Here is a 25,722-nt window from a genome sequence, read left to right as displayed (position 1 = left end):
TTCGCGCATAGTTGCTCCACAATAGATCAAGTCCAGAACTTCCCAACCTCAAATGTTGTGGGCGGGGCTATGTTTGGCTGGCATCCAGGCTACTTTGTTTGTTATAATGAGAGGATTTCGCAAGCATGCAGAACTCAGCACTGAACAAAAAATCTGAGTGAGTGAATTCTAAATTAAACACTTCTGATTGGCCATTGTATTCAAGAATTCAACAGATATGGTTGGGGTTGGTTACATTTCTCAACGCTAAAACAACGTGTCGTAAATAGAAACCTTTGAAGGTCTCCAAAGATTTGTGTAGATATCGGACAGCATGCCCAATATGCATATTTGATACTATATCTGTTTATATGTAAGTGTGAACTTGTGAAATTAGTGTCTTACTGCCCGCACCCGGCCAATAAATCTTGTCCCGCGCCACACTTTGTTGCGTCGGGTCACACATGTGTATGGATCTGCACTTCGTAATCTAACTGGAAAAAGTAGACCACATCTTTTGAATACTCATTTCAACACACTACGATTTGGGACACACTAATTCTAATTTCGAATACTATTTAGGACTTATAGTGCTAATTAGGAGGCAGCAAGTCTCTTTCGTTCCTGAATGAATCTGTGTTTTGAACAAATCGTTAGAGTGAATTATTTAAATGGCTCACTCATAGACAGAGTCACTTGTCGCCACATACTGGCGAAACGAACCATCTCCAAAGTGCAAATGAATTAGCCAAATATTTAATAAGAAAGCAATGGTTGATCGAGACGTGTGAGAATTATTTTCAGTAGGCCTACAATAAAATTACTCTTCCACTTCAAAGAGAGTAAGAACAAAGAATGATGCATATGGTGGAATAGAGATGGGGGAAGATAGAAAAATGTAGTCTGGGATTTAGAAGGAAAAACAATGAATGGACAGAGTGGATGAAAGAGATTGAGGAGGAGGTGATGGAGGAGTAATCAAAATAAATGCAAAAGTACATGAGAAGGGAGGACGAGCAAAAGAGGAGGAGTTAGGTAAAAGATGAGGATATTTCAAGAGTGGGATGAAGAAGGGGAGAAGGATTGAAAGTAGGCCTACTGAGAAAAACAAAAAAATGAAATGTCATCTGTTTGTTTCTCTCCTTCGTTCCACTTACATTTCCCTCAGGAATAAGTGGGATAGAAATTGGAGACCTTTATTCACATGTTTCCTAAAGAGATCAAAAAACATGATACCAGGAAATGAAATATGCCTACACATGTACAGGTACTACACACCTACTGTGAAACAGGTACATAAGGAGAAAACCAAAGCGTAAGAGTTGATGTGTGCGGAGAGGTTAGCATATTAAAGCAATTAGTGATACAGAAAAATGAAATAAAAGGGTGAATAACAGATGGAAAGGAAATGAGAGTAGCCTATTTGTGAAAATGTTTTTTTTTTTTTTTAAATCACAGGCAAGTGATGTGGCAAACAAGAGGCAGAATTCAGTAAAAAAAAATTATATTCATTATAAAATGGAAACTTATAGAATTTTTTTTATGAATTTTATTGAATATTCAATTTTCATATATTGAGCAGTTTATGGTTTTAATTAATTTTAGTCAAAACAGTGATTATGCTTATGAGGTGTTACTGTGTTACTGTGGTGTAGGCTATTACTGCCAAGGGAGACAGTAACACCACAGACAAATTAGCACAAATCCAAACTTTTCTAAAATACCATAATGATAGTTTCGAGATCACTAGACAATTTGAAAATATGATACAAAAATATATATATTATAAAACGTGTTTTTTTGTAGTATTGTTATATTGTGTTATGTTATATTGTTGTAATTACATCCCAGTATACCTTTACCTGTATTGTGGGAACATTCAGATTTTGTTACAATTGTTTTTGTTAAAATATCTCAAACTCAATTAAATAGGCCTATGTGTTTTAAACAAAGGTGTAACTTTTAACAGTTATTAACAGTTTAACAGTGATTTATTGATATTTAAAGTTTATTTCAGCTCTTGCTTACAAAGTAGAGAGACACCAGAATTGTACTCCAAAATGTTGATTCCACACACAGAAAAGCCTGCCCTCGTTGTCTACTAGTTCAAGATCAGTAACATCTAGTTGTGAGGATTTAGATTCATCCCAGTGAGTCGAATCTTGTGATTTTGTTCAACTCTCACCCCTATGCTATCCCCTCATTACACCAGCAGGTGGCGACAACTGAATCTTTGAATCATTCACTCGGCAGCACAGGTTGTTAAAAAAACGACCACAACAACATAAAAGCGTTAGGTCATAATTTCTTGACTGGACTTTACCGAAAGCAATTCGTGTCTTTGACAGAAGAGATAACACAAGAGCACCATTAAAGGCATTGAAAGAGGTGAAGGTTTATTATTCGTTTAAAACAAAATGATTACAGAGGCTTCCATCTCAGCTGGCAGTGGCAATTGTGTGCGTACGGAACTTAGACTACAAAGAAGATTTATTTGTATTTATTAAAGAAAATAAGAAAGGTTATATTGTCAATAATAATAGTAATAATTTACAGTTTACTGCACTGTTTATAAGATCTCACTTCGCCTGCTTTAAAATGGAGAAAATTAGTCTGGAACCCAGTTTTGGAGTCGATTCCGAAGCTTGAATCAAATTTAAAGTCGATTCATTAACTGCAACTTAAAGGGTTAGTTCAACCAAAAATGAAAATTATGCCATTAATTACTCACCCTCATGTCGTTCCAAAACTGTAAGACCTTCGCTTATCCTCGGAACACAAATTAAGATATTTTTAATGAAATTCAAGAGCTCTTTGACCCCTCCATATATATATATATATATATATAAAACAGTTTACACTACGTCAACAGCATAAAAGTCTGACAGAAATTGTTGAATAAAGTCGTTATTTTTGTTTGTTTTTTGCTCACAAAAAGTATTCTCGTTGCTTCATAAAATTAAGGTTAAGCCAATGGAGTCACATGGACTATTTTAACAATGTCTTTACTACCTTTCTGGGCCTTGAAAGTGTTCATTAAATAGCTGTCAGAGTCAGAGAGCTCTCGGATTTCATTAAATCTTCATTTGTGTTCCAAAGGTGAACGAACGTCTTACGGGTTTGGAACGACATGAGTAATTAATGACAGAATTTTCATTTTTGGGTGTACTAACCCTTTAAATTAAGAGTGATGTAAATGTTGTGGTACCTTAGTCAGACTTAGATATTAGTACTCACACACAAATGCTCATGGACATCACACTACACACACCCACACAAAATATTTGTGTTTTTATTTGTCTGTAAAATTAGAGCAAGACTTGCCCCGAGGGAAGATGTGGACAGATGAATGTTCCGTCTGAGACCATTTGACTAAAAGTCATGTATTCTTGCTTACCTCTCTCAGCACATAATTAAAAGGCTGTTTCTGTGTGTGTGCTACAGGGTACATTATTGTCATTCTCTGTTTGTCTCTCTCTCTCTCCATGACGTTTAGCATTTGGCTCAGCTTTTGTAAATGCTTAAAATTTGGCAGGAGCACTTCAGGGATGTTTTTCTTATACTGTAGCATCTGGAAATACTTCAGAGTTTCCAAAGATACACACAGAGACGAATCAGTCTATGAATCAGACATCAGATGTTGTGTCTTTGTTTCGGAGGGCACTTTTGCACCACTAATGACTAGTTAACCCAGTGAAGCCGCTTTCAGAGTTCTGATACACGGGCCAGTGTCATTAAGCGCTGTCATAAGCAGCTGTGCCGCAAAGACATGACGTCATGTCTCCTGCAGTCCAATTGCAATGCGCAGACAGTTGCAAAGAGGGATGGCTGGCTTTATGACAGAAACCCGACGTCCAGAGACCTTGACTTTCTGTCTGACTTTCTTTCACCAAAGTCAACTCAATAAAAAAGAGCAGTCATTACGTTCTTCATTATTGGTCCTATTGTGTTCCACAGAAGAAAGTCAGTCATACAGGTGCGGAGTAAATGATGACAGCATTTCCATTTTGGTGTGACCTATTCCTTTATATGTGATGAATAGTTTTTGTTTTACGGCTGTAAATGTAATCCTCTGGAGGTGCACCCTTTCTTTCCCTCCTCCCTTTATTAACGAGGTTTGCCTTAATTAGCAAATTGGACTGTTACCAATAATCCTGGAGGAGTGACATGCGCCTGAGGAGAAAGAGAGGAAGGAAGAGAGAGAGTGATGGAATTTTCACAAATATCTCTTTACGATGATGTAATCACAAGAGTCTGTGTAGAATATGCTTGTAAAATACTTCTTTTAATCAATCTGCACTTTGAAATATTACAAAAAGACTTTCATTAGCGCAATATATCAGGGTCAGAAATGAATCAGGGTTTGGGGAAAAAATGTCCCTGATATTTCAAATGCAGGGGGAAATGCCATTGTGATGAACTCCTCAAATAGTTTTAATGTGTCATGTATTATTTTAATGTACACCACCTTTCAAAAGTTTGGGGTCAGTAAGTTTTTTTTAGTTTTTTGCAAGACATTAATTTGAAGTCTCTCAAAAGAGACTTCTATTTTAAATGAATGCAGTTCTTTTGAACTTTCTATTGTCTTTTGAAAGAAATGTATCAAGGTTTCCACAAAATTATGAAGCCGCACAATTGTTTTCAACATTGATAACAAATATATCTTGAGCACCAGATCATCATATTAGAATAATTTCTTCAGGATCATGTGACACTTGCCATCACAGGCATAAATAACATTTGAAAATATATTACAATAGAAAATAGATATGATAAAAATGTTTGCCCAATGTTGTATGTAAATATTTCATTATTCTTCTGTAGGCTATACAGTTTTTCTGTTTCTCTCTTTGTCTGTCAGTGCTCAGCGGCCCGCGGTTTTCTCAGGAGCCGGCGGATCAGTCTGTGGTGGTCGGGGAGAGAGTGGTTCTGTCCTGCGTGGTGTTTAACTACACCGGCATTGTACAGTGGACAAAAGACGGACTCGCTCTTGGCATCGGAGAAGATCTGAGGGGTGAGAACACACATACGCACCAGATCACTCTGACCTAGGGCATCATGCACCTTTTTTTGAGTGGGAACGAGTGGCATGAATGAGCTCTAGGTGAGATAAGATGAGATGAAAAAATTATATATCAGAAATCACTGGTCACAGTTCGGGCATTAGAATTAACACGGTTACTTACATGTTGTGGCATTACTGTCGAGTCCATATAGTAAAAGTCTGTTTGCAAACCTGAGCCAAAATCTACAGTGAAATGTACTGCATACAAATAAATAACTGAGACATTCACATTGTGGAAAATAAATAACCACATCCCTAGCATTAGGATCCTTTCGAAGGTTATTTTTAGTCCAGTGATCGTGTATTGCTCTTCTCGCCTCGTCATCTCACTAACACGCCAGTGGGCGGGGCCAAAGCTGCAATGACGAAGTAGGCGTTGATTTTCTTCTACAGAGGCTGTCATAGATAGGCACATTACCAAGTTGTTTGCTGGGCTTGGTAACAATAAAATCTGTTTTTGGACTAACAAGGAAGTTTTTAGTTCTGAAACTTACAGGATATTCGTATAGTATGATGACTTCTTATGTCAAAAACTCAAGGAAATTTTGATTTCTCAGTTCATGACCCCTTTAAATGTCTGTTTAGTTCGGCTGTTTAGTGAAGCTGATACCTATATGTCTAACTTCAGTGCGGGGTCTTGCTTCATTTTTAATTTGTAGCTGCTGCTCTCAAATGGTACCTTGGTAAATATGTTGGCAATCAAATATTCAAATATATCTACTATCCTTAAAGGGATACTTCAGTGCTGGGAAGATGAATGTGTATTTAAACTGGGTCATTTATGTAGTAGAAATGTGAAATTATTTTTGAATTTGGTGCCTTCTGAAAATTTATTTTTGTCTAGTGGATGAAAGACAACAACTCCCAGAATGCACTTGCTTCGCTGCCCTACGAGGCCACTCCCAAAGCCACGGCTATTGGTTATCACTTGCCCACCATTACACCGCCCCCAACGTCGTTTTGATCTTCATAATAACTCAATCATTTCGTTCAGTTAGAGAATAGACACTACAATTAAAAACTGAACGTTTCTTTCAATAAAGTGTGAGTGAGCCGAATGAAAGTCACGACACAAATGCAGCAGAAGTCAGATTTTATCCATCACGAGAGCGAAGAGCTGAGGTAAGCGCGGCAGTCATTCACAGCGCTTGTCCAGTCTGGCGCGTTTTCAGATCGCATATGGAAGCATAGGAATTCATTTAAAAGTTGAAACACTCACTTTGCTCCGCACCGCTCCATTATTAATGCCGATCCGAGCGGCCGTGCGCATTTTATTTCTGTGAGTGAGATCCCACCCCTATGGGCGGGTTGAAAACATGCGGAACAGCTCCTGCTACTGGCTGTAGTTTTTAGCCTCTGGCCAAAAAATCCATCTGGATCTGGATTTTTTCCAGAAATAAAATGCATAATTCTCTCGTCTCAGGGGGATATGAGGGGGGAAAGTTCCATAATTTGAATATTCTACCGGGTTTCTACTGATACAAAGCTTAATGCTAAATTCATGAAGTAGCCCTTTAATTAAGGTAGTTGCTAGATTATCACCAGGATCGGTTCAAACTTAAATCACAATTTACATCTCTGCGATGCTTGATGAAAGTCAAATGCTCGATGGTGATTGGCTAATTCTTTTTTACCAATGGATGAAAAAAGTCTCTTGCTTTGGCTTTGCCTCCCCCTCCCCTGCTTTATTCCATCAGACTCGCCTTAGCACAGTTTTACGAATGTCGGATTCGGGGAAGATAAGCGGTTGTTCCGACTTCAGTGATATTTTGTGGTGTTACAATGGTGAAATTACAAACAAGAAAAATTCACATTCTCAGACATAATAACTGGGAATTTTATTAACATATAAATCGTCCTTCTCCCATTTTCCACCTCATAATTTTGGGTAGGCTGTGCCTCCTCTGACAAGACGGCACATTTCGGCTGCAGTGTTTTAGACAAACACTCTTCTTACCTACATGAATTGTGCAACCCTAATCTTGAAAGATACAAAAAAATATAAAATCCACTGGACACTGTCAAGGCATGTACCCCCTCTCTCTCATTTTCAATGGACATGATTTTGACACTAACCCCTGTCCATACAACATAAATGCAACATACAGGACAGCACTAGTATTGCATAAAAGCAAGAGACATAATTTTTCCTTTTATTGTCCAGACATTGCCATTTTGTTTCTTTGTCCTCTGTCTCGCCTGCTCTCTTTCCCTTTTTTTTTGGACATGTTGATCTTTTGTCCGCACTCTAATCACAGACACATACACATATAGATGTGCAAACACGCGCACAGGTTAAGTGTCTGCTTGCTGATTGGTTGAGCTAAAGGATGATGTAATCGTTGCCAATACTTTTGTCCTCCTGGTATCCAGATCGATGATGTCATAATGTGTGTGCCAGAGAGAGTGTGCAGTCAGAATGCCAATGTGTTGGAGTGCTGCCCTCTGGTGACAAACACATGTCCTACAAGCCAACACATAATCACACTGATTGGCTAAACTGGCTGTATAAAATATGGTTTGTGTTTTAAAAAAAAAATAAAAAAGATCGCTGGAGCATTTAATACATATACAAAGAATATAGTCATTTGAGATGTATGTTTATTATAAAGGAAAATGCATGAAATAGAGACATTCGGGCTTTCAAGATAAAATAAATATGAATTGGACTGCATATACAATGCTAAGCTGGGACATTTGTAGCACCGTCTTATCTGCATCGAAAATGATAACTGCACGAAACAAATATATTGCAGTTTACTGTGTTAAAGTGTAATGGTATGTGTGTTTGTGTTTCAGCATGGCCGCGGTACCGTGTTTTGCGTATCCTGGATGTTGGGCAGTATAATCTTGAGATCACGTCAGCAGACTTGACCGATGACTCGTTGTATGAGTGTCAGGCCACTGAAGCCGCTCTGAGGTCCAGAAGAGCTAAACTCACTGTTCTGAGTGAGTACACACAGAATATGTTCTGAATAGCATACTTCCATTTTGAGCTTCTTTTTTTTTTCTTACAATGTATAAAATGAGAAGTGTTCGCTTTTTTTTTGCTTGAAATTCCTGTGCATTTCAGTATATACCAGCATACTCTGTGGGATACTGTATCCCACAATGCAATGACTTTCTATTTTCAGTGTGATGAATGAACCTAAATAGCTTTTGTCAATCATTATTTGGTCGAACTGCACTTTTATACAATATTGGATACAAAAGTCATTTTTATTTGAGATTTCTGCTGAATTTTAACAAGCTCATGTGACAACATTGTAATAATGTTTAGTGTACTATTGTTTAAAAAGTTCCTTGTTAGATATATATAATATTTTTTTATTTTAAAAAGTATGCAGTATACAGTATGCACAGTGCCATATACACTAGTATTCCAGTCCAAGCCGCCGATACACAGGAAGTCTCTTTCTAAAGAATACATTCTGTTTTCTTTATTTAACTTGTTTTGTAGGGACACTAATAGCAGCTCAAGAGATGCTGCTCCACTGCCTCGGAGCAATTTAATTATCTACATTCTCTCTGTCTCTCTGTCTCCTTTTATTTATGTGAAGCTTTTCTGGCATGATATACAATAGGTGTACATTGCCATTACACAGACATTATTGAAAAATCAAATCACTTTAGTCACATTACTACATACACATGTGAAACAATGCAGTAATAAACATTCCACACATACACTACCATTCAACAGTTTGGGGTCAGGAAGATTTTTTAAATTTTGAAGGAAGTTTCTTATGCTGATTATAAATAAAATGTTATTGTGATTTTGTTCGATTTTTGTGCTCAAGAAACATCAATGTTGAATTTTTTTTTTTTTTTTATGAATAAAGAGTTCAAAAGAACAGCATTTATTTACATTATACTATCACTTTTGTTCAATTTAATGCATGCTTTCTGAATAAATGTATTTATTTCTTTAAAATAAAATATTTATTGACCCAAAACTTTTGGACGGCAGTGTCTAAAACACAATATTCACAAAGAACAAAATATCTTTCATCCAATTGTAATATCATACATCAGTATGTATAAATGTTATGTGTGCACAATGTGCAAGTCGCTTATTATCTGTGTGTGTGTGTGTGTGTGTAGTCCCCCCTGAAGGTCCTGTTATCGAGGGCTCTCCAGAGGTCCTGTTGACGGCAGGTAGCTCATATAACCTCACCTGTGTGTCTCGCGGAGCAAAGCCACTGTCAACGATAGAATGGTACAAAGATGGGATCATAGTGGAGGGAGCCCATACCAGCACTGTGAGTGAAGACACAAGCAAATGTGGCACGATGATCACATACTGTACATATGAGAACATACAGTCATATCTATCAGTCATTATTAATATCTATCCTATCTATCCTATCTAATCAGGAGGTGTTAGCAGACAGGAAAAGGGTGACCACAAAAAGTTTTCTGGAGATCCAACCAGTGGACACAGACACAGGAAGAAATTTCTCCTGTGTGGCCTCAAACCTTGCCGTCCCTCTAGGGAAGAGAGCCACTATCACTCTCAACATCCACCGTAAGTCTTTGTGCTTGCATACATCTATTTTGCTGTACTAGCATAATGTATATCCACAAAAAGAACCCTGCTGACCTCTCACTCTCTCTCCAGATCCTCCTACAGTCATTCTGTCCATAGAGCCTCGATCGGTTCTAGAAGGAGAGCGAGTTACATTTACCTGCCAGGCCACTGCCAACCCTCCCATTATGGGCTATAGGTTAGTGTTTGTAGTGTGGGTGTATATGCTGATCTCAGAGATGTGCTCTACTTGTTTTATATAGGTGTGTGTTGGAGTCATGGCCTAAAATTGACACTCAACTAGCAAATAAACCGGTGTCAATTGCCAGTTTGAATTCTGGCAATGCAATGTTGTGAGAACATGAACGTGAGCAAATGTAAACTATGTTCTGGACAGTTGACAGGCCTGGCCAATTAAAAAATTCAAGCGCAAGAAGACGTGAAAGGGAACTCAGTACGTTACTGGCTGTGTGGGAAGTTTTCTGTGTGCAAACATCTGAAGTGCATGCCCAGAAGTCTCAGATAGCACGCGAATACTGAATTGAACTCTGTTTCATGCTTTCTTGCACCAGAATTGTTGAGTATTCTCATAAACATAGTCAGTAATGTCTTAAGTAGGGGTGGGAATCTTAAGGCACTTAACGATTCGATCCGATTCCGATTCGTCGCTTTAATCTGGGATTAACGATCCGATTCGTCGCGTTAATCTGGGATTAACGATCCGATTCCCAAAACGATTCTTAAAGGGTTAGTTCACCCAAAAATGAAAATTCTGTCATTAATTACTTACCCTCATGTCGTTCGAAACCCGTAAGACCTCCGTTCATCTTCGGAACACAAATGAAGATATTTTAGTTGAAATCTGATCGCTCAGAAAGGCCTCCATTGGCACAATGCACTTTACACTCTCAAGACCCATAAAAGGTACTAAAGACGTCGTTACAAAGTCCATCTCACTACAGTGGTTCTACAATAACTTTATAAAGCGACGAGAATAGTTTTTGTGCGCAAAAAAAACCTAAATAACGACTTATATAGTGATGACCGATTTCAAAATAATGCATCATGAAGCTTCAAAGCGTTATGAATCAGCGAGTCGAATCATGATTCGGATCGCGTGTCAAACCGCCAAACTGCTGAAATCAGTTGACTTTGGCGATTCAAACCGCTGAATCGACTCACCGATTCATAACGCTTTGAAGCTTCATGATGCCTTGTTTTGAAATCGGTCATCATGATATAAGTCGTTATTTAGGGTTTTTTGCGCACAAAAACTATTCTCGTCGCTTTATAAAGTTATTGTAGAACCACTGTAGTGAGATGGATATATTCAAGATTAACAAGCTCTAATGAAACATAGTAAGCCATACAATTGCAAAGAACAATCATTAAGAATAAACAGTTCTCAATTTGCAACTAAGTGTGACAATTTTTCAGTTTCTTTAGAACATTTTAACAAAAAATGTCTTTAAAGCAAAAAAAAGTTTTCTTTGGTTAGAGCCACAAAAAAAATATTTAAAACATAGGCTAATGCAGAAGAAAAACAACTTTAGCGCTCGCTGAGAAGCCAAATTCAGTGTGTGCGCATAACATCTCACATGAGAAAACTTGCCGAGCTGCAACAGTCATGTTGGAGACATTTAACGAATCACTCGCCAAAACGAAGTCTTTGTTCAGAATTTTCAGTCATTCCAAAAATTATGCCACGAATGTTGGTAGGTTTATGTATATCCCGGCCACTGGGATAGGAGTGTTATTAAGCATTAATGGCAAGGAAAGCGCCGTATAGCCTACTTGAGCACCACTTTGTTATTTTGGCTCAGAATTTCGTTTGTTGGAAATATGAACTTAATTTAGAAATGCTTTTGAAATTAAAAACTTTGCATGTAATAAGCAAAATACATTTTTGAAATGGGGAGGCAGCCTGCATAAAAAGTGCGGGTGTTGAACCCTCTCACCGGGAAAAGTGTCCCCACGGGTGCGACGCCCCTGAGCAGGTCGTAGTTTGTCCATTTTATCTTAAAGGAAGCCAATTCACCAGCATACGAACGTTCGCCTATCAACGGGTTTTTCTGTTTGGCCAGTGACCGCACGCGCGTACAGTGGTGAAGTGGCCGTTTGAATTGAACACAGAATCGATTCTGCATTTTTGAGAATCGATTCTGAATCATTAGATAACGAATCGCGATGCATCGATGCATCAACCTTTTCTTCCACCCCGTGAAAATAAACAGCTGAGAAAGAAAACGCATGTGTATCAGTATATTGGATCCGTGTAGCTCTTAAAGTGACAGCAGCCTACTTGCTGCCGTCTGTGTCCTTAATGTTAATCAACCAACAAAAGAAAGAAAAATCACTCACTGCTCTTGACTGAATAACTTGTGTAACTTTATTTAAATTAAAGGTCCCGTTTTTCGTGTTTTTTTTTAGCTTTGATTGTGTTTACAGTGTGCAATATAACATGTGTTCATGTTTCGCGTGTAAAAAAACACAGTATTTTTCACACAATTTACTTATCTGTATACTGCTGTTTTCACTGTCCTCAAAACAGCTTGAAAGATTTCCCTGTTCTATGAAGTTCCTCCTTCAGAAACACGTAACGAGTTCTGATTGTGCCAGCGGTTCCCGTGTTGTGATTCGACAGCAGCTTAGCGCACGCAGAGCGCACGTTACCGGAAAGGTCACGCCTCTTACCATAACGGGGAGATGCATGCGCTCAATGATCTCTAAGTACAGCGTCCCTGGGAAAGCCAAACAAAGGTGACTTGACTCCGGGATGAAAATAACAGCGTCTCGACGACATGGCAATAAACAAACTAAACGAATGCAAACGAACGCAACACTTCCTATTCTCCACGCGGGAGCAACAAGACCACGCCCCCTTTTTCGCGTGTTCTTGTGGGCGGAGGTTAGTCGACATACTGCTCTACTGACGTAATTAAAGCAGGAAATACCAGGATGTAGTCCTAACCAGCCGTTCGCTGTAGGCTTTGAAAGGGAACTTCTGTTAAATAAAATATCTCGCTTGGCATTGAACTTTGAGCTTTATAATTTTACAGGTATTATAAATGCTCTAACAGCAACATTACACACTAACTAAAGTTTGAAAAATGGGATCACGAAGAACAGGACCTTTAAGTATTAATCTATGTTTAATGTGTACAGTGAAGTCTATGCAGTGTTATTTTACATTTGATTACTTTATTAAATCTGTACCTGAAAATTGTGAATTTTCACTGGTATCTATAAATTTGGAATCATAACTGTAAAAACATGCAGTTTTATGGCTGGTAAAAATAATATTTATAGCTAGTACATTTTCTTTCATCATGTGGCAAAAAGGCCCTGGTTGGAGTGCTATTTTAGTATCATTGAGACACTATAGTTTTATATATATATATATATATATATATATATATATATATATTATTTTGAAAAAATCAGGTTTAGTTTATTGTAGTGTATGTTTTAGTAATTGTGTTGTGTGTTTGTAATTTGTATTATTATTATTATTTAAATATGTCTTTATAGTTGTCATTAATTAGTTATATTAGTACATCAAGTTAAACTAAATAAAAACAAGTGTTGTATTGGTATTTAATTTTTTTAAATATTTCAAATAATGAAAATGTTTTAATTTTAGTTTTAGTTAACTATAAAAGCCCTGGTGTGTTGTAGGTGGGCTAAAGGGGGCGTGATTTTGGACGGAGCAAGAGAAAGTGTGTTTGAGACAACAGCAGATCACTCATTCTTCACTGAGCCTGTGTCCTGCCTGGTCTTTAATGCAGTAGGCAGCACTAACGTCAGTATATTGGTGGACGTTCACTGTGAGTATCTCAGTCTATCTGTTTGATGATCTACCATTCATGTCCATTTATGTGTTTGTCAGTGCTTGCTTAGTAGTGTAACCAGTGCAAATTGTGTTTTTATTTAAATATAATTTAAAACAAAAAAATAAAGGCAATAAGTTGTTTTTGTGTGTGTATGTGTGTTCTCTGATTTGGCATATCCATATCTAGAAAACTACATTTCAGGAAATGTTTACTAACTTTTGTTTAATGTTTTTGTTTTTTAGTTTAAAGGAACTGTATGTAAGAAATGTATTTCAATTAATCATAAAATGGCCCTGATGTCACTAGACATTAAGAAATCATGTTAATTTCAAATACTTGTATCACTGACAACAGTTGTCCGGCCAGGATATTGTCATTTTAAAAGTGAAGTTGCAGCCCTCAACTGATGTTGATGTTGACATGTTGTGTTTTGGCCTGAAGCGCCACCCTCCACCTATCTACCAATCACAAAGTCAGTAGTGTTTCGGCATCCGGGTTGCCAGCTCTGCTCTAGTTACCACAGTTGCAGCTACAAACTTTTTGGATAAAAAATGTCTAAGGAGGGGGAGAGGGAATACACCGCTCTAGAGTAATTTGAAAGTGATTGCAGTACCAGTTTTGGCCACAATCCTACATACAGTTCCTTTAAGTGTGATTCTATTTTGTTTTAGAGGTGCATATATATATTTTTTATTTTTTGTAACTTTTATGTTTTTATGTGTGTTTCTTTTTAATCATCTTCTTAATTGTTGTAGTTAATGACTTCACTTTCTCTCGTAGTTGGTCCGATTTTGGTGGTGGAGCCGAGGCCTGTAACAGTGGACGTTGACTCTGATGTCTCACTCAATTGTAAATGGTCAGGAAATCCTCCACTCACCCTCACATGGACCAAGAAGGGCTCCAGTATGGTTAGTGCACACTAGATAATGAATCCTACTGCACTCAGGGTGCACTCACCTCAAAAAAAAAAAAAAAAAAAAGCTAATACACTGTCTGTACCCTAAGCCATCACTTGTGAATGGGCTTGTACACAAACAGCAAAAATGCTGTATAGACCATTTTTAACATTGTCTATCTTTCTTTATTCCACTCTTTGTTGTTTAGGTTCTCAGTAATAGTAATCAGTTATTTCTGAAGTCTGTGAGTCAGACGGATGCAGGACAATATGTGTGTAAAGCCATCGTCCCCAGAATCGGTGTTGGCGAGACAGAGGTCACTCTTACAGTCAATGGTCAGTAACATATACTTAACTGCACAAAAAAAAAAACGTCATTGCAAATATACACATGGGTGAACCTGCAATTAAAAAATGTTTCCACAGTTGAAAAGTGTATCAACGCAATAGTCCTGTGGACTTTGTTTATGATACTAGATACAATTTTTTTTTTAAACTATGCTCGCACAAGACTGCTAAAATCATGATATGACTCTCTTGTGATGTGATTGGCTGTCCAGGTCCTCCAATCATCTCGAGTGAGCCAGTCCAGTATGCTGTGAGAGGAGAGAAGGGGGAAATAAAGTGCTACATAGCCAGCACCCCTCCGCCAGACAAAATCGTGAGTTGAAATGCAGTACATGCTTCACAGCTTTTATTACAGCAGAGGGCAGCAACTCTTATGTGCCAACACTGGCACACAGAGGGATAAACAATAGCTAAAGAGGTGTATGTATTTCATTTAAATAAAGTCCCTCAAACTTGCATATGGTAGGGATGTGCGAGACTATTCGACTAATAATTAAACAATACTGCTGTTGCTAGTCAGCTTGGAAATACTAGTCATTCTTTTTTTTTTGCACATTTAATGTTTCGCTTTATATTTTTACAAAGGCTATGTTTAAATTACTGTAATGTTAATGTTAAATTTTAAAATGAATATATTCATTTGAAAAGTTTATATCTGGAGCGGAAAACAAAATCATTTAATTTTACCTTTGCATGAGTTGGTTTTCTCTGTGGCGGCAGGTTCAGAGAAATGTCAAGGAGAGCAAGGTGAGGGAGAATTTTAAAAGCCTACACAAAACTCTTCCATTTTCCTTGATGACATGTCAAACTAGTATATAATTAAAGGGTTAGTTCACCCAAAAATGAAAATAATGTAATTTATTACTTACCCTCATGCTGTTCCACACCCATAAGACCTCCGACCTCCGTCTTAACACAAATTAAGATATTTTTGCTGAAATCCGATGGCTCAGCGAGGCCTACATAGCCAGCAATGACATTTTAAATCAGTTCATGTGAGTACAGTGGTTCAATATTCAACAGTGGTGATTTCAAAACACTGCTACATGAAGCTTCGGAGCGTTATGAATCAGTGTGTTGATGAATCATGATTCGGCTCTCGTGTCAAACCGCCAAACTGCTGAAATCATGTGACTTTGTGTTTTGAAATCGGCCATCATTATATAAGTCGTTATTTAGTTTTTTTGGTGCACCAAAAATATTGTTTCACTTTATAATATTAATATTGAACCATTGTACTCACATGAACTGATTTAAATATGTTTTTAGTACATTAATGGATCTTGAGAGAGGAAATGTCATTGCTGGCTATGCAGGCCTCACTGAGCCATCGGATTTCAACAAAAATATCTTAATTTGTGTTCCGAAGATGAACGAAGGTCTTACGGGTGTGGAACGACATGAGGGTGAGTAATTAATTACATTATTTTCATTTTTGGGTGAACTAACCCTTTAAGCTTGCTTATAGGTTTGTAATACTACTGGTTATGAGGGACGATACGGTATGACATTTTATATCGGTTTAAAGCAGAAACATTATGATTGAAACTTACTTAACTCTTGAACTGTTGCTATATCAACATCCTAATGAAGATAATATGCTTAATGTATAGTTGTCAGTACACTAGTACAGTGGTTCTCAAACCTGTCCTGGGGACCCCCCACCAGTGCACATATAGACCCTTTTCACATTTCCGGGTTTCTCAGAGCGGAAGTCGTCATAGTTGGGTTAAATATTATAGCTGTGAATGAGAGAATACATTAAATATTTTTCTGTGTGCCCATTTGCTCACATAGCAAAAGAAAAACGCCACAGTTGTGATTTCACAACTTTCAAAAAGAGGGGGAAAAAAAGTGAGATTGATAACGGCAGAGAGAAATATGTTCATTTTTACCATCACTCATAGACGCTATTACTAAACACCCTCACAGCAGCGGTAACTTTTTTATTGTAATTTTATGCTAAAGTAATAAAATACAAAGTATTAGTGTTATAAATGTACATATATTTAAAAAAAAAAATGAAAATACAAAAAACGCTGCTGGATTTACGATATTGATGACCGTTAAAACTTGTCATCACAGTCTGTGAAAAGGGTCTATTGCATGTCTCCCTCATCTAACACACCTGATTCAACTCATCAGCTCATTAGTAGAGACTGCAAGACTTGGGCCGTTTCTCAATACCAGTAAGGTTCGGACTTGCGTCCTTGGTATTTCGGACTTGTCAAGTCAGAACAAACTCCTGAGGACGGGAGGACGCAAGTCTGGTAATTCTGCAAATGGAACAGCAGCATTCTTGATAGTGTCACTAAGCTCGCGCTGGCTACTCCGGTTATCTCTGTATGTATATTTTAGGCTACAATAAAACGAAATATGTTACAAAACACCACTCTGCCTCTTAACGTATTAATAGCCACACAAATGAGGTTCTTCACTGCTAGGGTGCCCACCTGGCTATTGATCTGTTGCAGGACAGTAGATGTGATTTTGCGGGACAATGCGGGAACACGTGCGAGATAGATAAATTTACAACTGTTATGCTATGTAAATATTGATTTACATTACGCTTCTGGCAACATTAAATCCTGGAGAGAAGACCATTCTAAATTCACACATGAGTACACAATACAGACAAAGTTTGAGCATGCACATGTAATATCTGAGTGAGAGAGAGCGGAGAGATTCCTGCTCACGCATTTGATGCGCTCTCGCGTTACAATTATGCACTCTCGACATTTGTCATTATAATAACGCCACAGAAACCACCTTAAATGAGCTATTAACATGAGAAGAAAGTTGTGTCTAAGAAGTTGCAATCATTTTTTATTGGTTAAAAATGAATGGAGAATATCATGTTTTTCAGTAGGTGCTTGACCATTTCCGTGGGTGGCGTTCGAGCATCCACTGGATCGGCACATGTTCTTTGGAAATATTTGCCATCATGATTACATGCTATAAATCATCAATTTGGGCAGCTTTGATCAGATCTTGAGGTTCTTATCCAGTATGTAAGATAAAATCCTTGCTGGTGTACCGACTTTGATGAGGCCTGCACTTATTCCTTTTGCGCTGTCCACTCAGTGGTCATCAGTGGGAAAACCTCTCTCTATGATTGCATTAGTTGGTTATTTTCACAGCTAGAACATGGCGGCTGCACAAATAGATTTTTACATGCCAGTCACAGTTTTTATTATATTTCTTACTGTGGTATTATTGTAATTTCAGGGATGAAAAAAAATAATAATACAGACATAACTGAAATGCGGGACACAAATTAAAGGGTTAGTTCACCCAAAAATGAAAATTATGTCATTAATGACACACCCTCACACCTGTAAGATCATCTTCAGAACACAGTTTAAGATATTTTAGATCTAGTCCGAGAGCTTTCTGTCCCTCCATTGAAAATGTATGTCCAGAAAGGAAATAAAAACATCATCAAAGTAGTCCATGTGACATCAGTGGATTAGTTAGAATTTTTTGAAGCATCGAAAATACATTTTGGTCCAAAAATAACAAAAACTATGACTTTATTCAGCATTGTCTTCTGTTCCGGTCTGTTGTCAATCCGTGTTCACGACTCCTCACGAGACAACATGACAACAGACTAGAAGACTAAATCTAAAATATCTTACACTGTGTTCCGAAGATGAACAGAGATCTTACGGGTGTGGAACGACATGAGGGTGAGTCATTAATGACATCATTTTTGGGTGAACTAACCCTTTAAGTCTTGCGGGACACGGGACAAAGCTTCCAATTTCACTAAATGCGGGACAGGTGGTCGCCCTATTCACTGCATGTATATTTATAACAAAGCGAAATATAAAACACAACCCTGCCTATTTTCATTTACATTTTAAAAATATTAAACATTAATATGTGGATCAGGCATATCTCTGGGTTTTCAATGCTGTTTCTTGGCACTAAAGGCACAGAAATGACACAAAGCAGCTTATACTACAGTATATACCGCCCCAGAATGTATTCTCTTACTGTACTTGTTTTATTCGTCCTTCGTTTATCATCTTTACACTATACTTGATTGAATACTGAGAGAGAGAGAGCAATGCCAAAGGAAGCATGAAAAATAGAGGTCAAGAAGATATCAAATGAGACATGAAAGATGAGGTGGGCTGACGGGGAGGGGGGGAGAAAAAGAGTGACGGCGCAGAACAAAGTCCTGTACCTTTCAGTGTCGATTATCACTGGCAGACGACGCGACATGACAGACAAATGAGTGAGCTTTTAACAATCTCAGCACTTTACTCAACGCTCTGCCTCTTTTCCTCTTTCCTTCACTCTCTCTCTCTCTCTCTCTCTCTCTCTCTCTCTCGCTCTCTCCCTTACACCTGTCCTCTAGTCACCCTCCTCCTCTTTTTTATTCTCCTTCATCCTCCTTTCAAGTCACTCTTTATTCGTTCTCTATTTTGACATGATTCATTGGCAAAATATATAATACAAAAAAAAAAGTTATATAAAAATAGTGCAAATGCAGTAAACTAGTAGTATTAAACTATAGTAGTATTAAAATAGTAAATCTAAATAAAGCAAATATTAAAGAGTACATAACACACAGTTTCTGCCAGTCTTGTGTTAATCTTGAGTACCTATAGAGTAGTATTGCATTTACATTTACATTTATTCATTTAGCAGACGCGTTTATCCAAAGCGACTTACAACTGAGGAATACAGGAAGCGATCCGTCATGAAGAGGTGAAAAATCACAAAAAGCCTGAAATACTAAATTTCGGACATTGCCTAGAGTAGCATAAGCTAGAATAGGGAGGGAATAGAGGAAAATGTAGGGTTTTTTCATTTATTTTTTAAGATGAGATTAAGTGCTCACGGAAGAGATGAGTTTTCAGATGTCTTTTGAATGTTGTTAGCGATTCTGCATTCCGGATGGAGGTGGGGAGATCGTTCCACCAGCAAGGAACAGTGAACAAAAATGTTCTGGAAAGGGTTTTGCCTTCATATCTCCGAAGAGTCTTTAATTTTATCATATTTATAAAAGACGATACGCTGTACAGATTTTTTCCAAAAACAGCCGAGCTTGTGCAGGCGTGCAGTAGGCAAAGCTAAAGAGTCTCAACCACACACACACACATACACAAACACAATACATCATGGCATTATCTCTCGATAACTTTTGAGTTCACTATACGTTTGTGTTGTTTACATTATATGCACTTACGCGCCGATTGCCAATAAAACACAGACATTTGTTGCAGTTTCGACTGATGACCGGGAACAAACAAACACACTTGCAGAACTCCGTTGCTGCTCCAGAAAAACAAACTGCATCCACTGTTTCCTTAACGCTGGGTTATTTGGGAAGCTGAACAGAGTGATCTTTCCCTCGCAACCAAAAACAAACTTCAACTTCACACAAATCATTGTTGATTTCGTGGTCTAAAAACAAAACGGCAGCACTGCCAACGTCTTCCGTAACCGAATGAAGCTTGTTAATGGGCGTGCTCTTGCTCTCGCTCTGGTTGGATATGCGCACATGCTCATCCGGGATGCAATTCCGTCCTTTATGACGTCATACTGGGCCATACTCGGAAAAAAAAACTTTCCGAACTTATTCGAATTCTGAAGGAGTGTATTTGCCACAGAAATATGTTCAAACTCTTTTACAGTGTATATAAGTCAGAATGCACGAAATAGCATTAGACCCCCCCCCCCCCCCTAACAAATAATACTAGTTAAAAAAAAAATCTCAAATGATCAAATAAATAATAATAGCAAAAGAAGTAAGTAAAGTGAAAATAGAGAGAACAAATTGTAGTATTAAAACAACAAATGAATGGTTTATAAAGTAAAATCAAATAAAACAAAAGTCAAGCAAGTTATTAAAGGGGATAACAATGAAATTAAAAATAGATTTGCCCATAATAGTGCTACTGTGCCTAAGTTTAGTGCTGGAGACTCATTCTGAAGTCATCTACCACTCTCTCTCTCTTTCTCTGAACGCTCTGAATAATGAGACATGGCACACCAGGACTGGCCCTAATGTGAAGACGGTACTTATGAAATGATGAATAATGGAATGAATGAGGAAAGAAGGTGGAGGAGAGGAAAAGAGAGCAGCCCATATGCTTTTGTTCCTCATCCTCTCGTCCTTCCTGTTGCGAGCCCCCCAATACCCCCACCCGCCCTTCTGCTCCCTCTGTTGTCAGTTTGTGAGGGACATTAGCGCTGTGAATATTTGATGGAGTGTTGTTCATTTTGTATGAACTATCTGCTCTCCTACAGTTCAGAGCAAAATACTAAAATATATGAACCCCTGCTTGTGTATGTATGTTTTTTATGCATTTTCAAAAATGTATGACATTCCCATGTCGCTGTTTACTAATGTGTGTGTGTGTGTGTGTGTGTGAATGCTTGAATGTTTTTTCTGCAGGTTTGGGCCTGGAAGGAGAATGTGTGGGAAAAAGAGAGAGGGACGCTGTTGGAGAGGTACACAGTGGAACAGAGCAGACCAGCATCACAAGGGGGCGCCGTTCTGTCCACACTCACCATCAATAATGTCATGGAGTCAGACTTCCAGTCCACTTACAACTGCACGGCATGGAACGCCTTTGGACCAGGAACCATGATCATCACCCTGGAGGAAACAGGTCAGAAAAAAACACTCAGTGGCAGATGCAGTACCTGTCTCATTTGCCCCATCTCTCCTGTCTCTCTCTCTTTCTCTCTCAGATGTAGCATCCATAGGTATAATACCTTTCTCTCTTTATGTCTCTCTTTCAGATATAGTATCCGGAGGTATATATACAAATAATACCTGTCTCTCTCTCTCTCAGATATAGTGTCTGTAGGTGTCTTTCTCTCAAATACATAACAGATATAATACCTGTCTCTGTCAGATAAAGGGAATGTATAGGGGTCTTTCTCTCAGATATAGAGTATAACGCTGCATTCACACAGGGTGTCGGTGTTAACGCTTAACGGAGGGCGTTGCTGAAGTTTGGTGCTGATGCGATCGTCATAGTGACAACAGCCAATCACATTACTTTTCGCATCTGCTCCAGGGTTGCATGAACGCAATTGGCTAGCGTCTGCTCTAGGGTATTTGCATAGGGAAATCTGATTGGGTGACGCCTGCGTTGGCGCTTGAAAAGTTGAGAAATCTTCAACTTCTGTCGCTTGCAACACGAGTGAAGCCACAATTCAGTTCACGAGTTTGTGTGCCCATATAATCTTAGTGAAAAGTGGTAAAAAGATTTGGCTTGCTGTCTGCTATAGAGGGGCTTGGAGAGGATATTATACCCAAGCTCCGGTTACCCCCCTATAACAGGAAAAAATTTACAAAAAGGAGAAGCAGGGGAGGAGGAGGGATGCTGCAAGAAATAACTACGGGAAGAGGTAAGCTGCTGGTTTTTATACCTTGGTATTAATTGGAAGATTAGATGGGCGTACTCCTCCCGAAATTAAGTTTCATAACTTCACTTCGGCAACACATGACGTCACCCATTCAAAGTAAATGAGAAGTGTTAACGTCGACGCGCCGTGTGAATGCAGCATAAAGCCTATATACATTACCTGTCTCTCTCTCAGATATACTGTCTGAAGGTGTCTTTGTCTCAGATATACAGTATAGGGCCAATAGACAAATTACCTCTCTCTCTCTTTCTCTCTCTCTCTCTCTCTCAGATATAGTGTCTATATGTGTCTTTCTCTCAAATACATAACGACTGTAGATACATTCACCTAAAGGATTATTAGGAACACCATACTAATACTGTGTTTGACCCCCTTTCGCCTTCAGAACTGCCTTAATTCTACGTGGCATTGATTCAACAAGGTGCTGAAAGCATTCTTTAGAAATGTTGGCCCATATTGATAGGACAGCATCTTGCAGTTGATGGAGATTTGTGGGATGCACATCCAGGGCACGAAGCTCCCGTTCCACCACATCCCAAAGATGCTCTATTGGGTTGAGATCTGGTGACTGTGGGGGCCATTTTAGTACAGTGAACTCATTGTCATGTTCAAGAAACCAATTTGAAATGATTCGAGCTTTGTGACATGGTGCATTATCCTGCTGGAAGTAGCCATCAGAGGATGGGTACATGGTGGTCATAAAGGGATGGACATGGTCAGAAACAATGCTCAGGTAGGCTGTGGCATTTAAACAATCCCCAATTGGCACTAAGGGGCCTAAAGTGTGCCAAGAAAACATCCCCCACAACATTACACCACCACCAGCCTGCACAGTGGTAACAAGGCATGATGGATCCATGTTCTCATTCTGTTTACGCCAAATTCTGACACTTCCACCTGAATGTCTCAACAGAAATCGAGACTCATCAGACCAGGCAACATTTTTCCAGTCTTCAACTGTCCAATTTTGGTGAGCTCGTGCAAATTGTAGCCTCTTTTTCCTATTTGTAGTGGAGATGAGTGGTACCCGGTGGGGTCTTCTGCTGTTGTAGCCCATCCGCCTCAAGGTTGTGCATGTTGTGGCTTCACAAATGCTTTGCTGCATACCTCGGTTGTAACGAGTGGTTATTTCAGTCAAAGTTGCTCTTCTATCAGCTTGAATCAGTCGGCCCATTCTTCTCTGACCTCTAGCATCAACAAGGCATTTTCGCCCACAGGACTGCCGCATACTGGATGTTTTTCCCTTTTCACACCATTCTTTGTAAACCCTAGAAATGGTTGTGCGTGAAAATCCCAGTAACTGAGCAGATTGTGAAATACTCAGACCAGCCCGTCTGGCACCAACAACCATGCCACGCTCAAAATTGCTTAAATCACCTTTCTTTCCCATTCTGACATTCAGTTTGGAGTTCAGGAGATTGTCTTGACCAGGACCACACCCTTAAATACATTGAAGCGACTGCCATGTGATTGGTTGATTAGATAATTGCATTAATGAGAAATTGAACAGGTGTTCCTAATAATCCTTTAGGTGAGTGTATAATACCTGTCTCTGTATCTGAGAGAAAGACACCTAGAGTCCCTTTATCTGACAGATTATAAGGCCTTTATACATTACCTGTCTTTCTCTCTCAGATATAGTGTCAGTAGGTATCTTTCTTTCACATATATACAGCATATAGACATAATACCCGTCTCTCTCTCTTTCTGGTATAGTGTCTGTAAGTGTCTTTCTCTCAGATATAGAATCCATAGGTGTGTATTTCTCAGATATTGTGTCCGTTGGTGTCTTTAAGTTATAATGCCTATAGATATAATACCGGGTTCTTTTCTTTCAGACATAGCACTTGTAGATATTATGCCTGGCTCTTTCTCATATCTCATATAATCCCTGTCTCTCTCTCAGAAATAGTGGCATATTATATCTGTGTCTTTGCATGTGTATAGCTTCTTCAGGTTATAGAAGTGTCCTTGTTTAATACCGGTCAGTCTCTCTCTTTCTCACTCAGGTATAGTGTCTGTATGTTTTATACCTGTCTCTCTCTCTCAGATATAGTGCCTGTTGGTGTGATAGCAGGTGGATCTGTTGGATCTTCCATTTTGCTTCTGCTGCTCCTGTTTGCTCTGATATTCTATCTGTATCGACAACGCAAAGGCAGTGAGTACACTGTGTATATTTGTGTGGCTCTGTGTGTGTGCATCTGTGTTTCATGTTCATTTGTTTGTGATGAATTTGTCCAATTTATCACTGGGCTTCAGATTCTTGAAAATACATCTACATGTGCATTAAAAGGCAACGCTGGATGATGCTTGATTGTAGTTTGGTGCCCCCGTGTGGCTAGAAGACAGAAAAGAAAAAAGCCTGTCAAGAACATGTCTGGGTCACCCTGAAATCAAAAGGAAAATATGTGATATTTATTTATTATTTTCAAAAATAAGTCTATTTTTAGGGCCTTTTTTATATAGGCATTTCTTTGCACACCAATTGTGTGAAATTACAAAGTGAGATATTTGAATTATTTTAATCTATGCTGATTTTAATCATATATGTAATTTTATCCAGAAACAAGAATCGTCATCAATGAGGATTGTACACTTAAAAGTCAAACATCTAGACATTTCAGTATTGAAATGAAAATGTAGGCTTTAATAGATTCACCATTTTACTCAAAAATGGTTTATGCATTTTGTTTTTTAATTGAAGCTTTTACACCAGCTATTATCAAATACAAAATATCAATTTTAATGAGACGTGATAATGATTTATGTGCCCTTCCTTTTATAGAGCAGCCTGTTAACACAAAGGTTGTAGGTTCAGTCTGAGGGAACAATAAAATGACTGAACATAATCTTGCTTTCAGGCCAATGCCGGCTGTGATTTAATGGAAGCGTTAAATCATTTCATTGATGATACATGATGTGCGGCATTGCGTCAGTGATCTGTCATGTTTCCAGGTCGTCGTGGAGTCACGCTGAAGCCAGACATTAAGGTGGAAACGGTCAACAAGGAGACTCACAGTCTTGAGGAAGAGGCCGCCAGCGCTTCAACAGCCACGCGAATGGTAAAGGCTATGTATTCTGTGAGTATCTATAGCATAAAGTAGACTAGCAGGCTGTCTGATCTAACATCATTTAGACTAAGTCTGACATACTATTTTGTTACTATAAAATATAATCTAATAAAGACTTCTAAAATGCTTCTAAAAAAAAGAAATTGAAGGCGAAAGATTTTAGTTAGATCACATGGATGTTGCAAATATGGCATCGTTATGTTTTATTCTAACAATAGAGAAGCATGACAAGACATTTTGTCAGACACTTGGTTTCTGCCACATTGTGCTGGTTAGCCCCGCCCACAGTTAAATCTCATTGGCTTAAATTCCTGTTTCACGTACACTACAGTTCAAAAGTTTGGGGTTGGTAGTATTTTAAATGTTTTTGAGAGAAGTCTCTTGCGCTCACCAAGGATGTATTTATTTGATAAAAATACAATAAAAACTCTGTAATATTGTGATTTTTTTTTTCAATTTAAAATAACGGTTTTCTATTTGAATATATTTTAGAATGTAATTTATTCCTGTGATGGATTGCATGATCCTATTATTAATATCAATGTTGAAAACAGTTGTGCTGCTTAATATTTTTGTGGAAACTCATAAATTTTTTCTGGATTCTTTAA

At 38.3% G+C, this 25,722-nt stretch overlaps 1 protein-coding gene across 1 annotated transcript in view; it reads left to right on the top strand.

Annotated features, from left to right (window-relative positions):
- Nucleotides 1-25,722, top strand: part of kirrel1b (kirre like nephrin family adhesion molecule 1b) — a 62,974-nt gene that overhangs the window by 32,384 nt on the left and 4,868 nt on the right. Inside the window, exons 2-13 of the mRNA XM_079818943.1 lie at nucleotides 4,841-4,993; nucleotides 7,844-7,993; nucleotides 9,149-9,306; nucleotides 9,422-9,572; nucleotides 9,666-9,771; nucleotides 13,251-13,399; nucleotides 14,186-14,313; nucleotides 14,510-14,636; nucleotides 14,861-14,961; nucleotides 21,061-21,277; nucleotides 24,094-24,201; nucleotides 24,999-25,105. Coding sequence (XP_079675069.1) covers nucleotides 4,841-4,993; nucleotides 7,844-7,993; nucleotides 9,149-9,306; nucleotides 9,422-9,572; nucleotides 9,666-9,771; nucleotides 13,251-13,399; nucleotides 14,186-14,313; nucleotides 14,510-14,636; nucleotides 14,861-14,961; nucleotides 21,061-21,277; nucleotides 24,094-24,201; nucleotides 24,999-25,105 — 1,655 coding nt within the window. The remainder of the gene's footprint in view (nucleotides 1-4,840; nucleotides 4,994-7,843; nucleotides 7,994-9,148; nucleotides 9,307-9,421; nucleotides 9,573-9,665; nucleotides 9,772-13,250; nucleotides 13,400-14,185; nucleotides 14,314-14,509; nucleotides 14,637-14,860; nucleotides 14,962-21,060; nucleotides 21,278-24,093; nucleotides 24,202-24,998; nucleotides 25,106-25,722) is intronic.

The sequence above is a fragment of the Gobio gobio genome (genome assembly GCF_949357685.1).
Source record: "Gobio gobio genome assembly, chromosome: 6".
Classification (NCBI taxonomy): Eukaryota; Metazoa; Chordata; class Actinopteri; order Cypriniformes; family Gobionidae; genus Gobio; species Gobio gobio.
Note: the sequence above shows the minus strand (reverse complement) of the source record. Positions and strands in the feature narration are given on the sequence as shown.